Source organism: Salvelinus fontinalis, unplaced genomic scaffold, assembly GCF_029448725.1.
Source record: "Salvelinus fontinalis isolate EN_2023a unplaced genomic scaffold, ASM2944872v1 scaffold_0298, whole genome shotgun sequence".
In the NCBI taxonomy this organism is placed as follows: Eukaryota; Metazoa; Chordata; class Actinopteri; order Salmoniformes; family Salmonidae; genus Salvelinus; species Salvelinus fontinalis.
In genome coordinates, this window is record NW_026600507.1 from 7,140 (window position 1) to 22,026 (window position 14,887).

Here is a 14,887-nt window from a genome sequence, read left to right on the forward strand (position 1 = left end):
CCCCCCATTCACTGACCCCCTCCCTGACCACCTCACAGGCAAACTGTTATGTATCTAACAGAGATATCGTATAGAAGATACACACAAAAATCTATGGGACAGTGCTGGCATCAGCAGAGGAAATGTTTGAAGACAGGTACTGAAAAGGGGTACGAAAAGGTTTCTAAGGACATAGCATAAAGCGTAACCAAACAAAAAAAATAACATTTTGTTCAGCAATCAATAGGACTGTCTCGGAGGACTGCCCCCTCCGATCCAGATTACAAGGTTTATAAGAGGGCACACCTCAAGAATCACTGACCATTTCCAAATAATGGAACTCAACATGGCTAAGTTGGTTTTCTTCCTGGGTGAACACAGTGGTCGCGTTCCAGGCTGACTACATTGCAGTCGCACTGCACGCAGCAACCTGTGGTTGCGTGCCACCTCACTGACTTTCCAGTCGGGCATCAGTTGGCGGTATCATTTTGTGGTAAGCTGATACAAAAACACCTATCCAGGCATTGTGAGGTTCTGGCATGTGACTGCAGTGAAGTGGCCTTGAACGTGGCCAGTGTGAATCCACTGTAAATACCAAGAAGGAAGGATAGGAGGGAGATGCGTCTCATCTGTCCAGCAGTAAAGGACTCCCTCTACACTCAATGGGAAGACATAAGGGACAATCAACAAATCAATCCAATTTGCCATCAAATAATTTTACATAAAAAACGATTCCTTTGCGTTTGGCCGTATTGTGGCCAAAAATAACCTCGGACAAAACCGTTGCTTTTTGCTCTTGAAAAGTGCCAGTTAAAGATGCTAAAGGTACTGGTGGAATCTTCTGGAATGTCTAAAAACAATGCATCCACATCTCTTCTTGGAAACCACAGCACACTAAAACAAAGCATAAGCGTATTTATATTGGGAGGTTCTGGACAAAAAGGTTTACAGTATCACTCCTATTGAACAATGTTCAGTCTTTCCCTATAGGTGTAGCCAGCCTCTACCTCTTTCTCGCTCTGACTCCAGGGTTGAGTTAAGGCTGGCCTCACAGTGCCTACCCTGCACATTAGAAGCTGTGTTATGGCAAACCGCTGCCCCCTTCGCTCTCTCCACACACCCCAGGCAGCGTGTTATCCTGGGTGCAATCCACATGGGCATATTCTCCACAATTTCTGTAAGTATTGTAAGGATCTGACAATCTGCACAGAATCAGGCTTTTGAAAAAGTGTCTGTGTTCCCTGTAAAACCACTGTCCTATCTGGGGCACAACAAAACCATCATAGACAGACTTCACAGAGAGAATGATACATGCCCAAAAGCACAATAATAAAAACAGACAATACCAGTTAGCATCCCTGCCTGAGGGATGGGGGCCCAAAACATGTTTTTGCAGAGAGACATGCTAGAAATCTGTGGAAACCACAAGAAAAGGTGCCTATTTTCAGAGTGGGGTTGTCACAATATCAACATTATGACGTGATACCAAGCCAAGTTTCACGATGCTGAGTAGTATGGTGATACCACAGACACCTGCCCCCCCTCAGGACGCTTGTTCCTATTAGTGAATACATAGTCAAATGCTCAGTCAACCAATATCATTGGCCGTTAAGGTTCTGAACTCACAAACATCAGAGACGTTTCCAAAACTCAGGGACAAATGATGGGAGGAGCTTTATCAGATGATGGGAGGAGCTTTATCAGATGATGGGACCATTAATTGCACAGGGGGGGTGTGTGTGTTCTCCTACAATATCAAACAGAGGCCTGTCCCAAATACAGGGCTTTCCTAACCCCGGACACAACCCACCTAATTACAGCGTGGAGCTGGATACACCAGCCTATCCTATGTGTACAACAGCAAAAACACACCAAGGGTTTTAAAAACTCACGGCGTACCCATCGATTAGCTTATTCAACAAGCTAGATGCCAAAATGTCAGAAGCAACAGACAAAAGGGTGAATCAGTGTTACAGGTTTTCATCTGTACTACTGATGCAACCAACATACGTGTTTGTAGTTAGGGGAGAGTGTCGCCTACAGAAATGTCTACTGGGAACCCAGCCCAGTAAAACGTGTGATGGCGCAAAGAGAGACAGAGGGAACCGTAAGTGCACTCCTTCTCTTTCCATAGTAAGCACCACTGAAATGAACAGACCTCTAGCTGCGTCAATATGGGCATTTTCTGTGTTGTCACGTTTCAGTACAATCCCTGTGATTTATCATCCAGAGCCCCCGAGCAGAGCACAAGATCAAAAAGAAAACCTGTAACACAAACTCTTACAAATTCTTTGTAAAGTACAACAGAAAAACAACAACATTTTCTCTTACTAAGGAGCCAAAAAGGTGTGTTAGAACTGATTCAGAAAGTGTCTTTGAATGCTCACAGTGTCTCATCGCTCAGGGGAGATCCCACTGGGCAGAAATATGGTGAAGAGATACAGGAAGTAGAAGACTTCTTGGAGAAATAATCTCTCGTATGGGGGGGGTGTGGGGTCGCCTGGGACGGCTGTGCTGCTGGTTGGGGTACACCTGTCCTGTCCAGGCGCGCTCTCCTGCTCGCTGGGCATAAGTTGCTTAGTTGGATTTGGAGAAGGTGAGAAAGAGTCTCCATTGGCCAACTGAGCCAAGGGACCGGGCTGGACCTGGGTGTGACACTTCCATCCTCAGGCAGCCCTCTGGAGAAGCCAGACCCAGAGAGGGAGTGGGTTGGATGGGTGCGTCGTGACCGTTGGGAAGGCTGCTGGCTGCTTGAGCTATGTGGAACTGTCAGGTCAACCCATCACCTTTCTACTGATTTTTTTTGTCCGGTTTGAGAAAAAGCAAGAAAGCAGAAAAGAGAGACAGAAAGAAGTGTGCGTGTGTAATTATCCGGTTACAGTAGACTATCCTAGTTCAGTGTGTGTGTGAGTCTGATCCGTCTATCCAACCTAATAAATGGCCATATAATCAGAGTATTGTGGGTGTTGTATGGGGCCCCCTCTCGTGGCCCCTGTGTGTGATGGGAGGCCTCAGGGCAGTGAGCAGTCCTCTGGTCCCTCGCTGTCGGACGCCGTGTCGGACCCAGCTGTGTCTGTGAGGGCGCGTCCCTGGGTGACGATCACCGCCCGGCGCTGCTCCTCCTCCCCCACCCTCTCCTGGATGCTCTCAATGTGCTGGATGGCCTGGAGATGGAGGGAGAGACAGATATGGGGGGAAGCAGAGTGAGTGACAAACAGCAGTGGCAGACACAGTGACTTCACCACCATCTGGTGTTCACATGTGGAAATGCACTGACAATTGCCACTTTTTATGGACACTTTCCATAGAACTACCAAATGTTTTACAAACTGACTAAAGAAAAATCTATCTGCAGCATACCAAAGATAACAGTTGCATAAATACAGAGAGCGCCATTTTTTCTCCCTGCGTTTGATACAACTACAATTTCTCCACTAGTGTTCTTCTTTGGCTCACCTGCACAATGGTGTCCAGGTTCTGGCGAGACGTGGAGGCTGTGTTGATGACAGAGGCCGGGCCCATGGTTACCACGGTGACGTGATGGGGAGGCGGAGCTGGGACGATGACCGTGGGGTGGTGGGTGGGGGCGGGGGGCGACCTGGGGGCCAGCACCTGGAGGGACAGGAGGATGAAGAGGTCACACAGATAAACGTTGTGAATGTTAGAGATGGACAACATTAGAGTCAGACTGCACAGAATCACAAACCACCTTGCATCCCAAATGACTACAGCGTATTCAGACCCCTTGACCTTTTCCACATTTTGTTACGTTAAAGCCTTATTCTAAAATTGATTAAATTGTTCGCCCACCTCACCAATCTACACATAATATCCCGTAATGACAAAGAAAAAACAGGTGCTTCAACAAAGCACTGAGTAAAGGGTCTGAATACTTATGTAAATATAATATTTCAGTTGCTTATTTTCAATACATTTGCTAAAATTTCTCAAAACCTGTTTCGTTATGTCCTTATTGTGTAGATTGATGAGTAAAATAATACATTTAATCAATTTTAGAATAATGCTGTAACGTAACAAAATGTGAAAAGGTCCAGGGGTCTGAATACTTTCTGAATGCACTGTATTCATGGGATCAAGATGAGTGATTCTGCACCTCTCCTTGCCCAAACCGATCCCCGAAAACACACGGGTTGACACTCGCACTCAGTGAAAAGTGCATTTGTAGAAAGAGCAAGCCATTTGGTTCAGTCATCCTAAAACGCCACGTGATGACTAACAGATTATATCCAAGCTTTATTATTTAATAACAAGAAAATACATCAGCAGACTCATCTCCCAACACCTCTTTCCTAGGAGCTTCTGCTGCCCTCTGGTGAACAACAAAACAACTACCATAGACCTTACTATGTTCCTCTCACTACATATTCTCCAGCCTGAGCCCTAGTGACATCATGTTGCTCCCTATTCAACCTGAGATGCCACCGTGAGGGAGAGACCGTCACAGCAGAGACTGGATTTCTAGGGCCATATAAAATGAACAAAATGCATCAGTGATTCGTATTTTCCTTCAACTTTCTGAAGAGGCAACAGCACAGGAATGCCCCTGTCTGTGTGTGCACGTTTGTCTACCACTTCGTGTAGCCGATAGTGATGATGCTAATGTCATGACAACCGTCTCCTGGTAGATGGACAAGGTTCCCCAAAACCTTATCAAATAAATGTTAACTACAAATGTGGCCTATGCCTACCTGGCAGAATGATATCATGATTATTTGCATCAATCGAGTGGACATTGGTTTTGTAAACTCTGTCACCAAATGAGCGCTACAGAAACACTGCTACACAAACAACAGTCTCTGGCTGGTGTGCAGCTCAATTAAAGTGTAACTACACCCCAAAATCAACCTTTCTTTTTTCCACACCTCAAAAGCTGTCTCCTGGTGTGGTCTAAGCATTATTGTGGACTTATAACATCCAGTTGTGTTGTTTTTCTATTCAAATGTTTTGTTATTTTGAGAGCAAAACAGAATCAGGAAAAAGCAATAACAACAAAAATATGGGACTAGAATGATTCCCGGGCTCTCGAGGACGTGACTGAAGCGTAGTGATCTGTGTGCCGGTAATGGTGAGTCGACCGTAAATGTGTCAGAGCTGTTGACCGCGGTAAACGTTGAGCTCAGCTATATGTTATTCTCAGATGGGTGTTGTGTTGAATCGTTTTCACTGTGGCGATTTAGAGTCTTCCTGGTGCCTCTGGAGACAATAATGTATGTCACATCAGTAGTGTGTGTATGTGTGCGTCCTCTGAACATGTGTGTGTGTATTGATATGCAAGTGTGATTGTATGTCTCTCAGTCTCACCTGTGGGCAGTGGGCTGGGGTGCTGGCTCTCTCCTGCTGCTCGGAGTGAGTTCCTAACACATGTTCAGGCTGAGTACCACCAACCACAACACAGCAGACCTGAGTGGTTAACAGAGGTAGGACTCAGACTGGAGACAATAACACGGCCATTACTGAATATGCACCGTCATATCTATTATCTCTGCGCAACATTGCTAATGAGTATGGTCATTAAAGCCTTGGATTGGTCTCTATATACTGAACATAAATATAAACGCAACATGCTACAATTATAAAGACTACTGAGTATAAGGAAATCAGTCAATTGAGATAAAATAATTAGGCCCTAATTTATGGATTTCACATGATTGGGAATACAGATATAAATCTGTTGGGGAAAAAGGTAGGGGCGTAGATCAGAAAACCAGTCCGTATTTGGTGTGACCACCATTTGCATCATGCAGCGCGACACATCTCCTTCTCATAGAGTTGATCAGGCTGTTGATTGTGGCCTATGGAATGTTGCCCCACTCCTCTTCAATGGCTGTGCGAAGTTGCTGTATATTGGCGGGAATTGGAACACGCTGTTGTACACGTCCATCCAGAGCATCCCAAACATGCTCAATGGGTGACACATTTTTAGCTTCCAGGAATTGTGTACAGATCCTTGCGACATGAGGCCGTGTATTATCATGCTAAAACATGAGGTGCATTTTATAGGCCTTCCCAATGGTACATGCATTGGCATTCAAATAGAATGAATTTTACAGCCTACCAGTAGAGATGTTGGCGATGCAAGCACACTGGTAAAGCCTGTCCATGTAGGCTAACAGTAGCATTAATTTCACAGTGTCCATGTAGGCTAACAGTAACATTAATCTCACCCTGTCCATGTAGGCTAACAGTAGCATTAATCTCACCCTGTCCATGTAGGCTAACAGTAGCATTAATCTCACCCTGTCCATGTAGGCTAACAGTAGCATTAATCTCACCCTGTCCATGTAGGCTAACAGTAGCATTAATCTCACCCTGTCCATGTAGGCTACTAGTAGCATTAATCTCACCCTGTCCATGTAGGCTAACAGTAGCATTAATCTCACCCTGTCCATGTAGGCTAACAGTAGCATTAATCTCACCCTGTCCATGTAGGCTACTAGTAGCATTAATCTCACCCTGTCCATGTAGGCTACCAGTAGCATTAATCTCACCCTGTCCATGTAGGATAACAGTAGCATTAATCTCACCCTGTCCATGTAGGCTAACAGTAGCATTAATCTCACCCTCGCCATTTCAGATGTATAAGAGTTTTGTATAGAGGTTGACCGATTAATCGGAATGGCCGACCAATTAGGGCCGATTTCAAGTTTTCATAACAATCGGTAATCGTCATTTTTGGACACCGATTATGGCCGATTACATTGCACTCAACGAGGACACTGCGTGGCAGGCTGACCACCTGTTTCGTGAGTGCAGCAAGGAGCCAAGGTAAGTTGCTAGCTAGCATTAAACTTATCTTATAAAAAACAATCAATCTTAACATAGTCACTAGTTAACTACACATGGTTGATGATATTACTAGTTTATCTAGCTTGTTCTGCGTTGCATATAATCGATGTGCTGCCTGTTAATTTATCATTGAATCACAGCCTACTTCGCCAAACGGGTGATTATTTAACAAGTGCATTCGCGAAAAAAGCACTGTCGTTGCACCAATGTGCACCTAACCATAAACATCAATGCCTGTCCTGCTAACATGAATTTCTTTTAACTGGGGAAATTGTGTCACTTCTCTTGCGTTCTGTGCAAGCAGAGTCAGGGTATATGCAGCAGTTTGGGCCGCCTGGCTCGTTGCGAACTGTGTGAAGACCATTTCTTCCTAACAAAGACCGTAATTAATTTGCCAGAATTGTACATAATTATGACATAACGTTGAAGGTTGTGCAATGTAACAGCAATATTTAGACTTATGGATGCCACCCGTTACATAAAATACAGAACGGTTCCGTATTTCACTTAAAGAATAAACGTTTGGTTTTCGAAGTGATAGTTTCCGGATTTGACCACATTAATGACCTACGGCTCGTATTTCTGTGTTATTATATTATAATTAAGTCTATGATTTGATATTTGATAGAACAGACTGACTGAGCGGTGGTAGGCAGCAGCAGGCTCACAAGCATTCATTCAAACAGCACTTTCCTGCATTTGCCAGCAGCTCTTCGCTGTGCTTCAAGCATTACGCTGTTTATGACTTCAAGCCTATCAACTTCCCAAGATTAGGCTGGCAATACTAAAGTGCCTATAAGAACAGCCAATAGTCAAAGGTATAGGAAATATAAATGGTATAGAGCGAAATAGTCCTATAATAACTACAACCTAAAACTTCTTACCTGGGAATAATGAAGATTCGTGTTAAAAGGAACCACCAGCTTTCATATGTTCTCATGTTCTGAGCAAGAGACTGAAACATTAGCTTCCCTACATGGCACATATTGCACTTTTACTTTCTTCTCCAACACTTTGTTTTTGCATTATTTAAACCAAATTGAACATGTTTCATTATTTATTTAAGACTAAATTGATTTTATTGATGTATTATATTAAGTTAAAATAGAAATGTTCATTCAGTATTGTTGTAATTATTACAAATATATATATATATATATATACACACACACATACACACAAATTGGCATGGCTTTTTTTGGTCCTCCAATAATCGGTATCGACGTTGAAAAATCATAATTGACCTATCATGTTTTTCAAACGAGAAAGCAACAACAAAAAAACAATTTCCTTTGTAATGGAAGGGCAAGTTGAAGTCAATATTCTATTGACCTCATGAAATGGTTTTACCACAACAAACTAGCCCAACACCCATCAATTGAAACGGTGGGAAACTCTCCCAAAAACCGATCAGAAATGAAATCATTGGATAATTATATTGGAGCAGGAGAGTTTATAAATAGCCTACAATATTTTCAGGCACTTTTTAACATCCAAATTGAGGAAATGAATGATTTTCAACTCAAGGTTTTCCAGTACTTGATTTTCTGAGCTCCAAATCCAAGTACTTCAATCACCTCAAACACGCTGTGCAAACCCTGAATAAGGTGGTTCCTGACAATTACTTGTTGTGGGTCTGTTCCTACCTCCTCCTGTCTCAAATGCTCCTCCAGCATCATGCGGACAGAGCGCTCCTTGTCCAGCTGCTGTCTCAGCTCCACCATCTCCCTCCGCAGGTCCTCCGTCTTCTCCTCCTCCAAAATGTCTGGGGAACCGATCCCTTCATCCTTCTCCTCCGCCCCACGCCTCCTCTTTGGGGAGGAGCCGCTGAACTCCTGTTGGAGCAAGAGAGGGAGCGAAAGGAGGGAGGGAGAGTCAGAGAGTAAGTCATGGAGGACTAAGATAGGGTTGATTTGGACTTCGACGGGTGATTCCTTCCATTGCAGTGTGTTTGATGAACAGTCTATGAACTAAGGAATGGACACAGGAAAGTAAACAGAATTTTAAATGCTGAGAAGAGTAGAACATTTCTCATCTACTGAGGCCAGATTACTATTGTTAAAAAACTAAGCAATGATTCTGAGCACAGTAGTGTGTCTAGAGAGCCACATGCTGGTAGGAACAACTGCTTATCCAAACTAAATGGGGGGGTGCACACTAGTGACACCAAATGATGACTGTCTCACCTGAATGAAGCGTTTGAGCTGGCTGTTCTGCTGCAGTAGCCGTGTCTTCTCCTGCTCCAGAGCGAAGATGTACTCTGCTGTCTGCTGCAAGATGGCCGCCTGTAAAGGAGTGAACACTGTTATAACTACGACACAATTATACATAGCAGCAACAAGAGCCTCTTGGCTGGTGCTGTAGGAGCAACGAGAGCCTCTTGGCTGGTGCTGTAGCAGCAACGAGAGCCTCTTGGCTGGTGCTGTAGCAGCAACAAGAGCCTCTTGGCTGGTGCTGTAGCAGCAACAAGAGCCTCTTGGCTGGTGCTGTAGCAGCAACAAGAGCCTCTTGGCTGGTGCTGTAGCAGCAACAAGAGCCTCTTGGCTGGTGCTGTAGCAGCAACAAGAGCCTCTTGACTGGTGCTGTAGCAGCAACAAGAGCCTCTTGACTGGTGCTGTAGCAGCAACAAGAGCCTCTTGGCTGGTGCTGTAGCAGCAACAAGAGCCTCTTGACTGGTGCTGTAGCAGCAACAAGAGCCTCTTGGCTGGTGCTGTAGCAGCAACAAGAGCCTGTACAACTTCAAAGGGAAGACTTGACTAGCAACTTATCAGTACGTGTTACAGGTCTGCTTGAAAGTTTGTGAACCCCTTGTTCTATTACAGATTTGTTGAGTTTTTCCATGAAATCTTCATTTGATCAGAACCGGTGTTTTTGTTCTGACATAACAGGTTCATATTTACCGATACCATATGTCGGTGTACAGGAAATCATGTGTGTAGCAGAAAAACAACATTAAAAAGGAATTAGTGCAGGTGCAAAAATAAGTGAACCCCAAGTTGCATTGGTAAAATCAAGTAGGTAAGTAGATTCAGGTGGGTAAAATAATTAGGTACCAAATGAACCAATCAAAGGAGAGATCGTTAGGAAAGAGTTTGGGCGGGACTCTGATAAATAGAGATAAGAAACCTGGTCAGTTTGGTGTTACCCAACCAGGTGAATGCAAAGCACACCATGCAGAGAGGATAGGAGATCTCAGAGGACATCAGGACGAGGGTATTGAGAGCACATCAGTCTGGGGAAGGCTATAAAATCATCTCAAAAAGAATTGAGCTCCATCAGTCCACTGTGAGGCAAATGGAGAGCATTTAACATGACAGCAACTCAGCCTTGAAGTGGACGCCCTTCCAAAATATCCCCAAGAGCCACAAGAACAATAATAAATCTGGTAAAAGCCAGCCCAAATATAACATCTAGAGATTTGCAGACCTCCCTTGCTGCATCTCAGGTAACTGTGCATGCTTCAACAATAAGAAGAACACTGAATCCAAATGCCATTCATGGGAGGGTTGCTAGGAAGAAGCCTCTGCTGTCAAAAAAGAACCAAACTGCCCGTCTTAACTTTGCCAGAGACCACCTGGACAAACCTGAAGGTTTCTGGAAGTCTATTCTCTGGACCGATGAGTCCAAAAGTGACATTTTGGTCACAATCAACACTGCTATGTTTGGCGAAAACCCAACACTGTCTACCACCAAAATAACCTTATCCCAACGTCAAGCATGGTGATGGGAATGTCAAGATCTGGGGCTGCTTTTCCTCCTCTGGACCGGGACGACTCCACATCATTAAGGGAACCATGAATTCTGAGGTAAACCAGGATATTCTTGAACAGAACATCACGCCATCAGTCAAGGAGCTAAAGCTGGGCCGAAAGTGGGTCTTCCAACAAGACAAAGACCCAAAGCATTAAAGCAAATCTACCAAATAATAGCTCAGGAGAAAGAGGATTTGTGTTTTGGATTGGCCAAGTCAAAGTCCTGACCTAAATCCAATCGAGATGCTGTGGCAGGACCTGAAGCGGGCAGTTCATGCCAGAAACCCCTCAAACCTCACTCAATTGGCTGAGTTCTGTAAGAAGGAGTGGGCAAAAATCCCCCAAAACAGACGTCAGAGACTGATCACTGGCTATAGGAGACAGTTACTCCAATTACTCCAAAATATATATTTTTTGGTTTCTGTCATTTACCCGGAATGTCTGTATTACGAATTGGGGTTTATAGTGTAACGACCCTGGGTTTATAAGCGCGGAAATCGACTCTGCCGCACGAGCATGCTTTTGCGGCACAGCCGATAGCGCGCCGGACCTCGGGCGAGAAGGTCGAGGGTCCGAGACCTGCTCCTTGCTGTTTCATTACAATATGTTTATTTGAATATTTGTAAGCCCTGTAGGGTTCACATTCTTTCAAGCAGCACTGTACATATCTAGAATCATATGTACTGGGAGTTGAACAGACATGGCAATCTCCCTGTCCGCCTGATCTCTATAGACTTTAACCTACTGTCCCACTATCCCTGTCTGTATGATCTCTCTAGACTAACCTACTAACCCAATCTCCATGTCTGTGATCTCTCTAGACTAACCTACTAACCCAATCTCCCTGTCTGTCTGATCTTTCTATACTAACCTACTGACCCAATCTCCCGGTCTGTCTGATCTCTCTAGACTAACCTACTGACCCAATCTCCCTGTCTGTCTGATCTCTCTATACTAACCTACTGACCCAATCTCCCTGTCTGTCTGATCTCTCTATACCAACCTATTAACCCAATCTCCCTGCCTAATCTCTCTAGACTAACCTACTAACCCAATCTCCATGTCTGTATGATCTCTCTCTCCAACTCCCTCCCACCTGACCTTGCTAAATGTTCTCCCTCCATTTCCTTCTCTCGCTGACCACAATATGTGGTGGACTTTTCTGCCTTTATTGTGTCCTCTTATAATTTCATTAATGTATGTTGTAGTTTGCTACGCGGTTTTAATTTGTTATTGTCTAATAAACAAGTCAAAGTCTGACCTACCTTGCTGAGTTTCTCTCCCTTCCTTTCCTCTCTCGGACCCACCTTGCTGAGTTTCTCTCCGTCGCTGTGGGGGATAAGCGTCTTAAGCGATTGGAAGCCGGAGTTGATGCTCTGCATGCGCCGCCGCTCGTTGCTGTTGGCGATCTCCCGGCGGATCCGCCGCTCCTGGTCGCGCGCCGTCTCGGGGGTCAGGGGAATGTTCGCCAGGCTGGGGGGGAGGAAGAGAAGAGGTCGTAAGGTTACACAATAGGGGTCAAAGGTCCACAGAGTAGATATCAAGCGAGATCTTCAAGTTGACCTCTATTGGTCAGTTTTGAATGCAGTATAAACTCAAAACATGAATGAACCTACTGTGAGCAACAGCGCAGCCATGTATGAACTATCAAAACAAGCCAGAAAACAAAGCTTTGTTGAGCTTTTAAAACAGAACCATTGTGATGTCCAATTTCAATGCTAAAAATACAGTAATAACCATGTCATGTGCCATGCTCCCTACGTACCAAGCTGACTGTGCTCTGAGAAAACAGCATGAAAGTGCAGAACAGGCTTTGATGCCGTTTTCTTATAACACCCTAGCAGACGCTTCACAAGGCCCACTGCACAACACAATGCTGACTTTCCGGCTAGAACCCCTGGCCAAACCCCATTGTTTCAGACCTCTGAACCCACGGAACACAGCCTGTGAGAATTCCAACCAGAAAAGCATTTGTCATCCTGATTTGTTCAGCCTGGCTCCCACACAGATTCCATTTGGGATGGGAAATGTCTAATTGAACTTCCACGTCCTCTGTATCTAATGGGAGTATCACTGGGAAGCTTTATAGTAGCAAGGCTCTTATCAGTACTGACTCAGCTGCCTCAGAGCAAACACAGGGAACAATTGTGCAGACACAGATGGGGAGAGACCGTGTCTGCTGTTTCCTTACAACCCAGAAACCAGCCAGCAAACACAGCCTCTGCCAAATCACGACTGGGCGGTAGCGAATAGCGAGCCCAGTCACAAATACAACCATCATAGCTTGACAGACTAGGAACAGTATATTAGATGAGTTGCTTTAAACAGGGTCCCCAAATTATAGCAACATTAACATAATAAACATTAAAGTATTATCATAATAAATACACATTTGTAAGTGAGAAATCATGTTTGAGAATGTATTATGACCAAATGTGCACCCCAAAAAAATAGAATCGAGTGTCGCTTGGACAATGTTATGCAAAATCCTACATTTGGAATTTTACACAATTCGAAAATAGAACTACATGTCCCAGACCACGTGCGTAGACCACACTTTATCCTTCATCTCCGCCTCCCTGTCTACTAAAGGTTGCAAATGTATCGACTGGCCTTCCACTATACACACCCCCTAATTAAAAAGACCACTATTAATTTCTCAATCGGTTGCGGAATGCCTCGCGGCGACACAATCAATTTAAAATGGTCCAATCTGTTTTAGAATGTATCGCGACGCCACACTACTGCGTTCAAAAACACTAGTCGAGTCCTCCGCCATTACAACAATGCGACTGCTTCCTCTTACATGCGGCGGCATGGCTAAGCTGCGGGGTAAAAGACGCAGTGCATACGATACTAGAGTGCACCAAAATGTGGCCAGGAATACCAGCGAAACTGCGAATTCGTTGCACAAATGCGATTACTTAAACGTTCACCGTGAATTTTACATAAATGATCAGGAAATGTGAAGTTACTGGAGGGAAGACTACGACAGATCCCTCACCACTTTAGCACAAGCATGGCCGCACTGCCCACAATAACTTCAGCGCGCTCCCCAACGAACTGAACAAACAGTACCCTCTAGGACGTGTGAGCTAAACATGCATAACAAAAGGTGCGACACCTTTGTTATACATGTACTACCTCGCTTGCTCCTATGTAAATTAGTATACTTATCCAGAACATAACGTAACCGTTGGGAAATTATCAAAATAGCCAGGGTTCTCTCAGAAGAGCAGTAGCGTGGTGTGCATGTAACCACGTGGGGTATGTTTGTTAGCTACTAAATGTCTAGATTTCGCTAAAGTAAAGGTAAAATTAAGTTACATATGAATGTACTGAATCGTCTTCTACATAATATGAGTACTTAATCGATATTCAATAAAGGTAATTGTCTCGCTCACTGACAGTGGGTCGTGTACTGTACACAATAACATACAGATCAAATCAAGCATGTTGCCACGCCACAAGTCGCTAAGTGCGCACCACAAGCAGAGATTAAACAAATTATCATATAAAATAATGCGAAATAGTAAAAGTGCACACACACCTGCAAAGACCCCCAATCACTTCCTTCTCCGTTTTCCTAAAATGTTGCAAGGAGGGCACCTTCTGTGCTGGTACCATGAAATACTCCATGCTTTCCTCTCCAGTTGTGTGTCCCCCGGTTCAAATGAATTAACGCACAAAATATGTTCCAGTTGCAAATTCCCTTGTTCATAAATCTAGAATAATTTCATAATTCGGAAATTTCCTTATGTGGTAGCAGTCGGAGTTGTAACGTTACTCTACTTCCAGCTGATAGGGTTCCCTCGTTGTGTGGCGCTCTCAATCTCTCTCTCTCTTTCCTTCTGCATGTACGTGTGTAGTTGCAGCTGATCGGATGTCTTTCAAGGCGGGAAACAGCTGGTAGGAATCACACAGCACTACCAAAAGCCTCCTTCCGCGGACAGAGGGACTGCATCATGTAAACAAAGGATTATTTAAATCATCTACACTGGAGGGGGCGAGGCACGAGTCTGGTGGATTAAATGATAGCCACAAATGTATAATTGTTTCCATTGAGTGATACCGATCACTGACGCCATATCTCGAATCCTAGTAGCCTAATCTACAGTTATTATGACATTATCTATTTTATGAGGATTTCCCATGTAAATTAGGAAAAAAAATTTTTTTTGGCATGCGTCACTTTGTTATTTTAAATCTACGATGTTTTTCGAAATGTGAACGATAGAGCGGAGGAAACCAGTCTGTTGTAGGGGCACTGGTCTCCTCCCACTATGAAGCGAACAAGCGGGATCAGCTGACGAGTTGGCAGGGCTCACAAAAACAGCAACAAACTGTGG

General features: G+C 44.3%; 1 protein-coding gene across 3 annotated transcripts; it reads right to left on the reverse strand.

Annotated features, from left to right (window-relative positions):
* Positions 1 to 14,797, reverse strand: LOC129845403 (transcription factor AP-4-like). 3 transcript variants are annotated; one of them, XM_055913318.1, is made up of 7 exons: positions 14,089 to 14,797; positions 11,846 to 12,011; positions 8,973 to 9,071; positions 8,433 to 8,621; positions 5,302 to 5,400; positions 3,436 to 3,591; positions 1 to 3,143 (listed from the first exon to the last, which is right to left on the reverse strand). In XM_055913318.1, the coding sequence occupies exons 1-7, from the start codon at positions 14,175 to 14,177 to the stop codon at positions 2,991 to 2,993; spliced, it is 951 nt and encodes a 316-aa protein (XP_055769293.1). In that variant the 5' UTR covers positions 14,178 to 14,797; the 3' UTR covers positions 1 to 2,990. The 3 variants fall into 3 exon arrangements, with proteins under 3 accessions (XP_055769293.1, XP_055769292.1, XP_055769294.1); XM_055913317.1 differs by having other exon boundaries at positions 11,804 to 12,011; positions 14,089 to 14,796; XM_055913319.1 differs by lacking the exon at positions 5,302 to 5,400 and having other exon boundaries at positions 11,804 to 12,011; positions 14,089 to 14,796.
* Between the last annotated feature and the right edge of the window lie 90 nt (positions 14,798 to 14,887).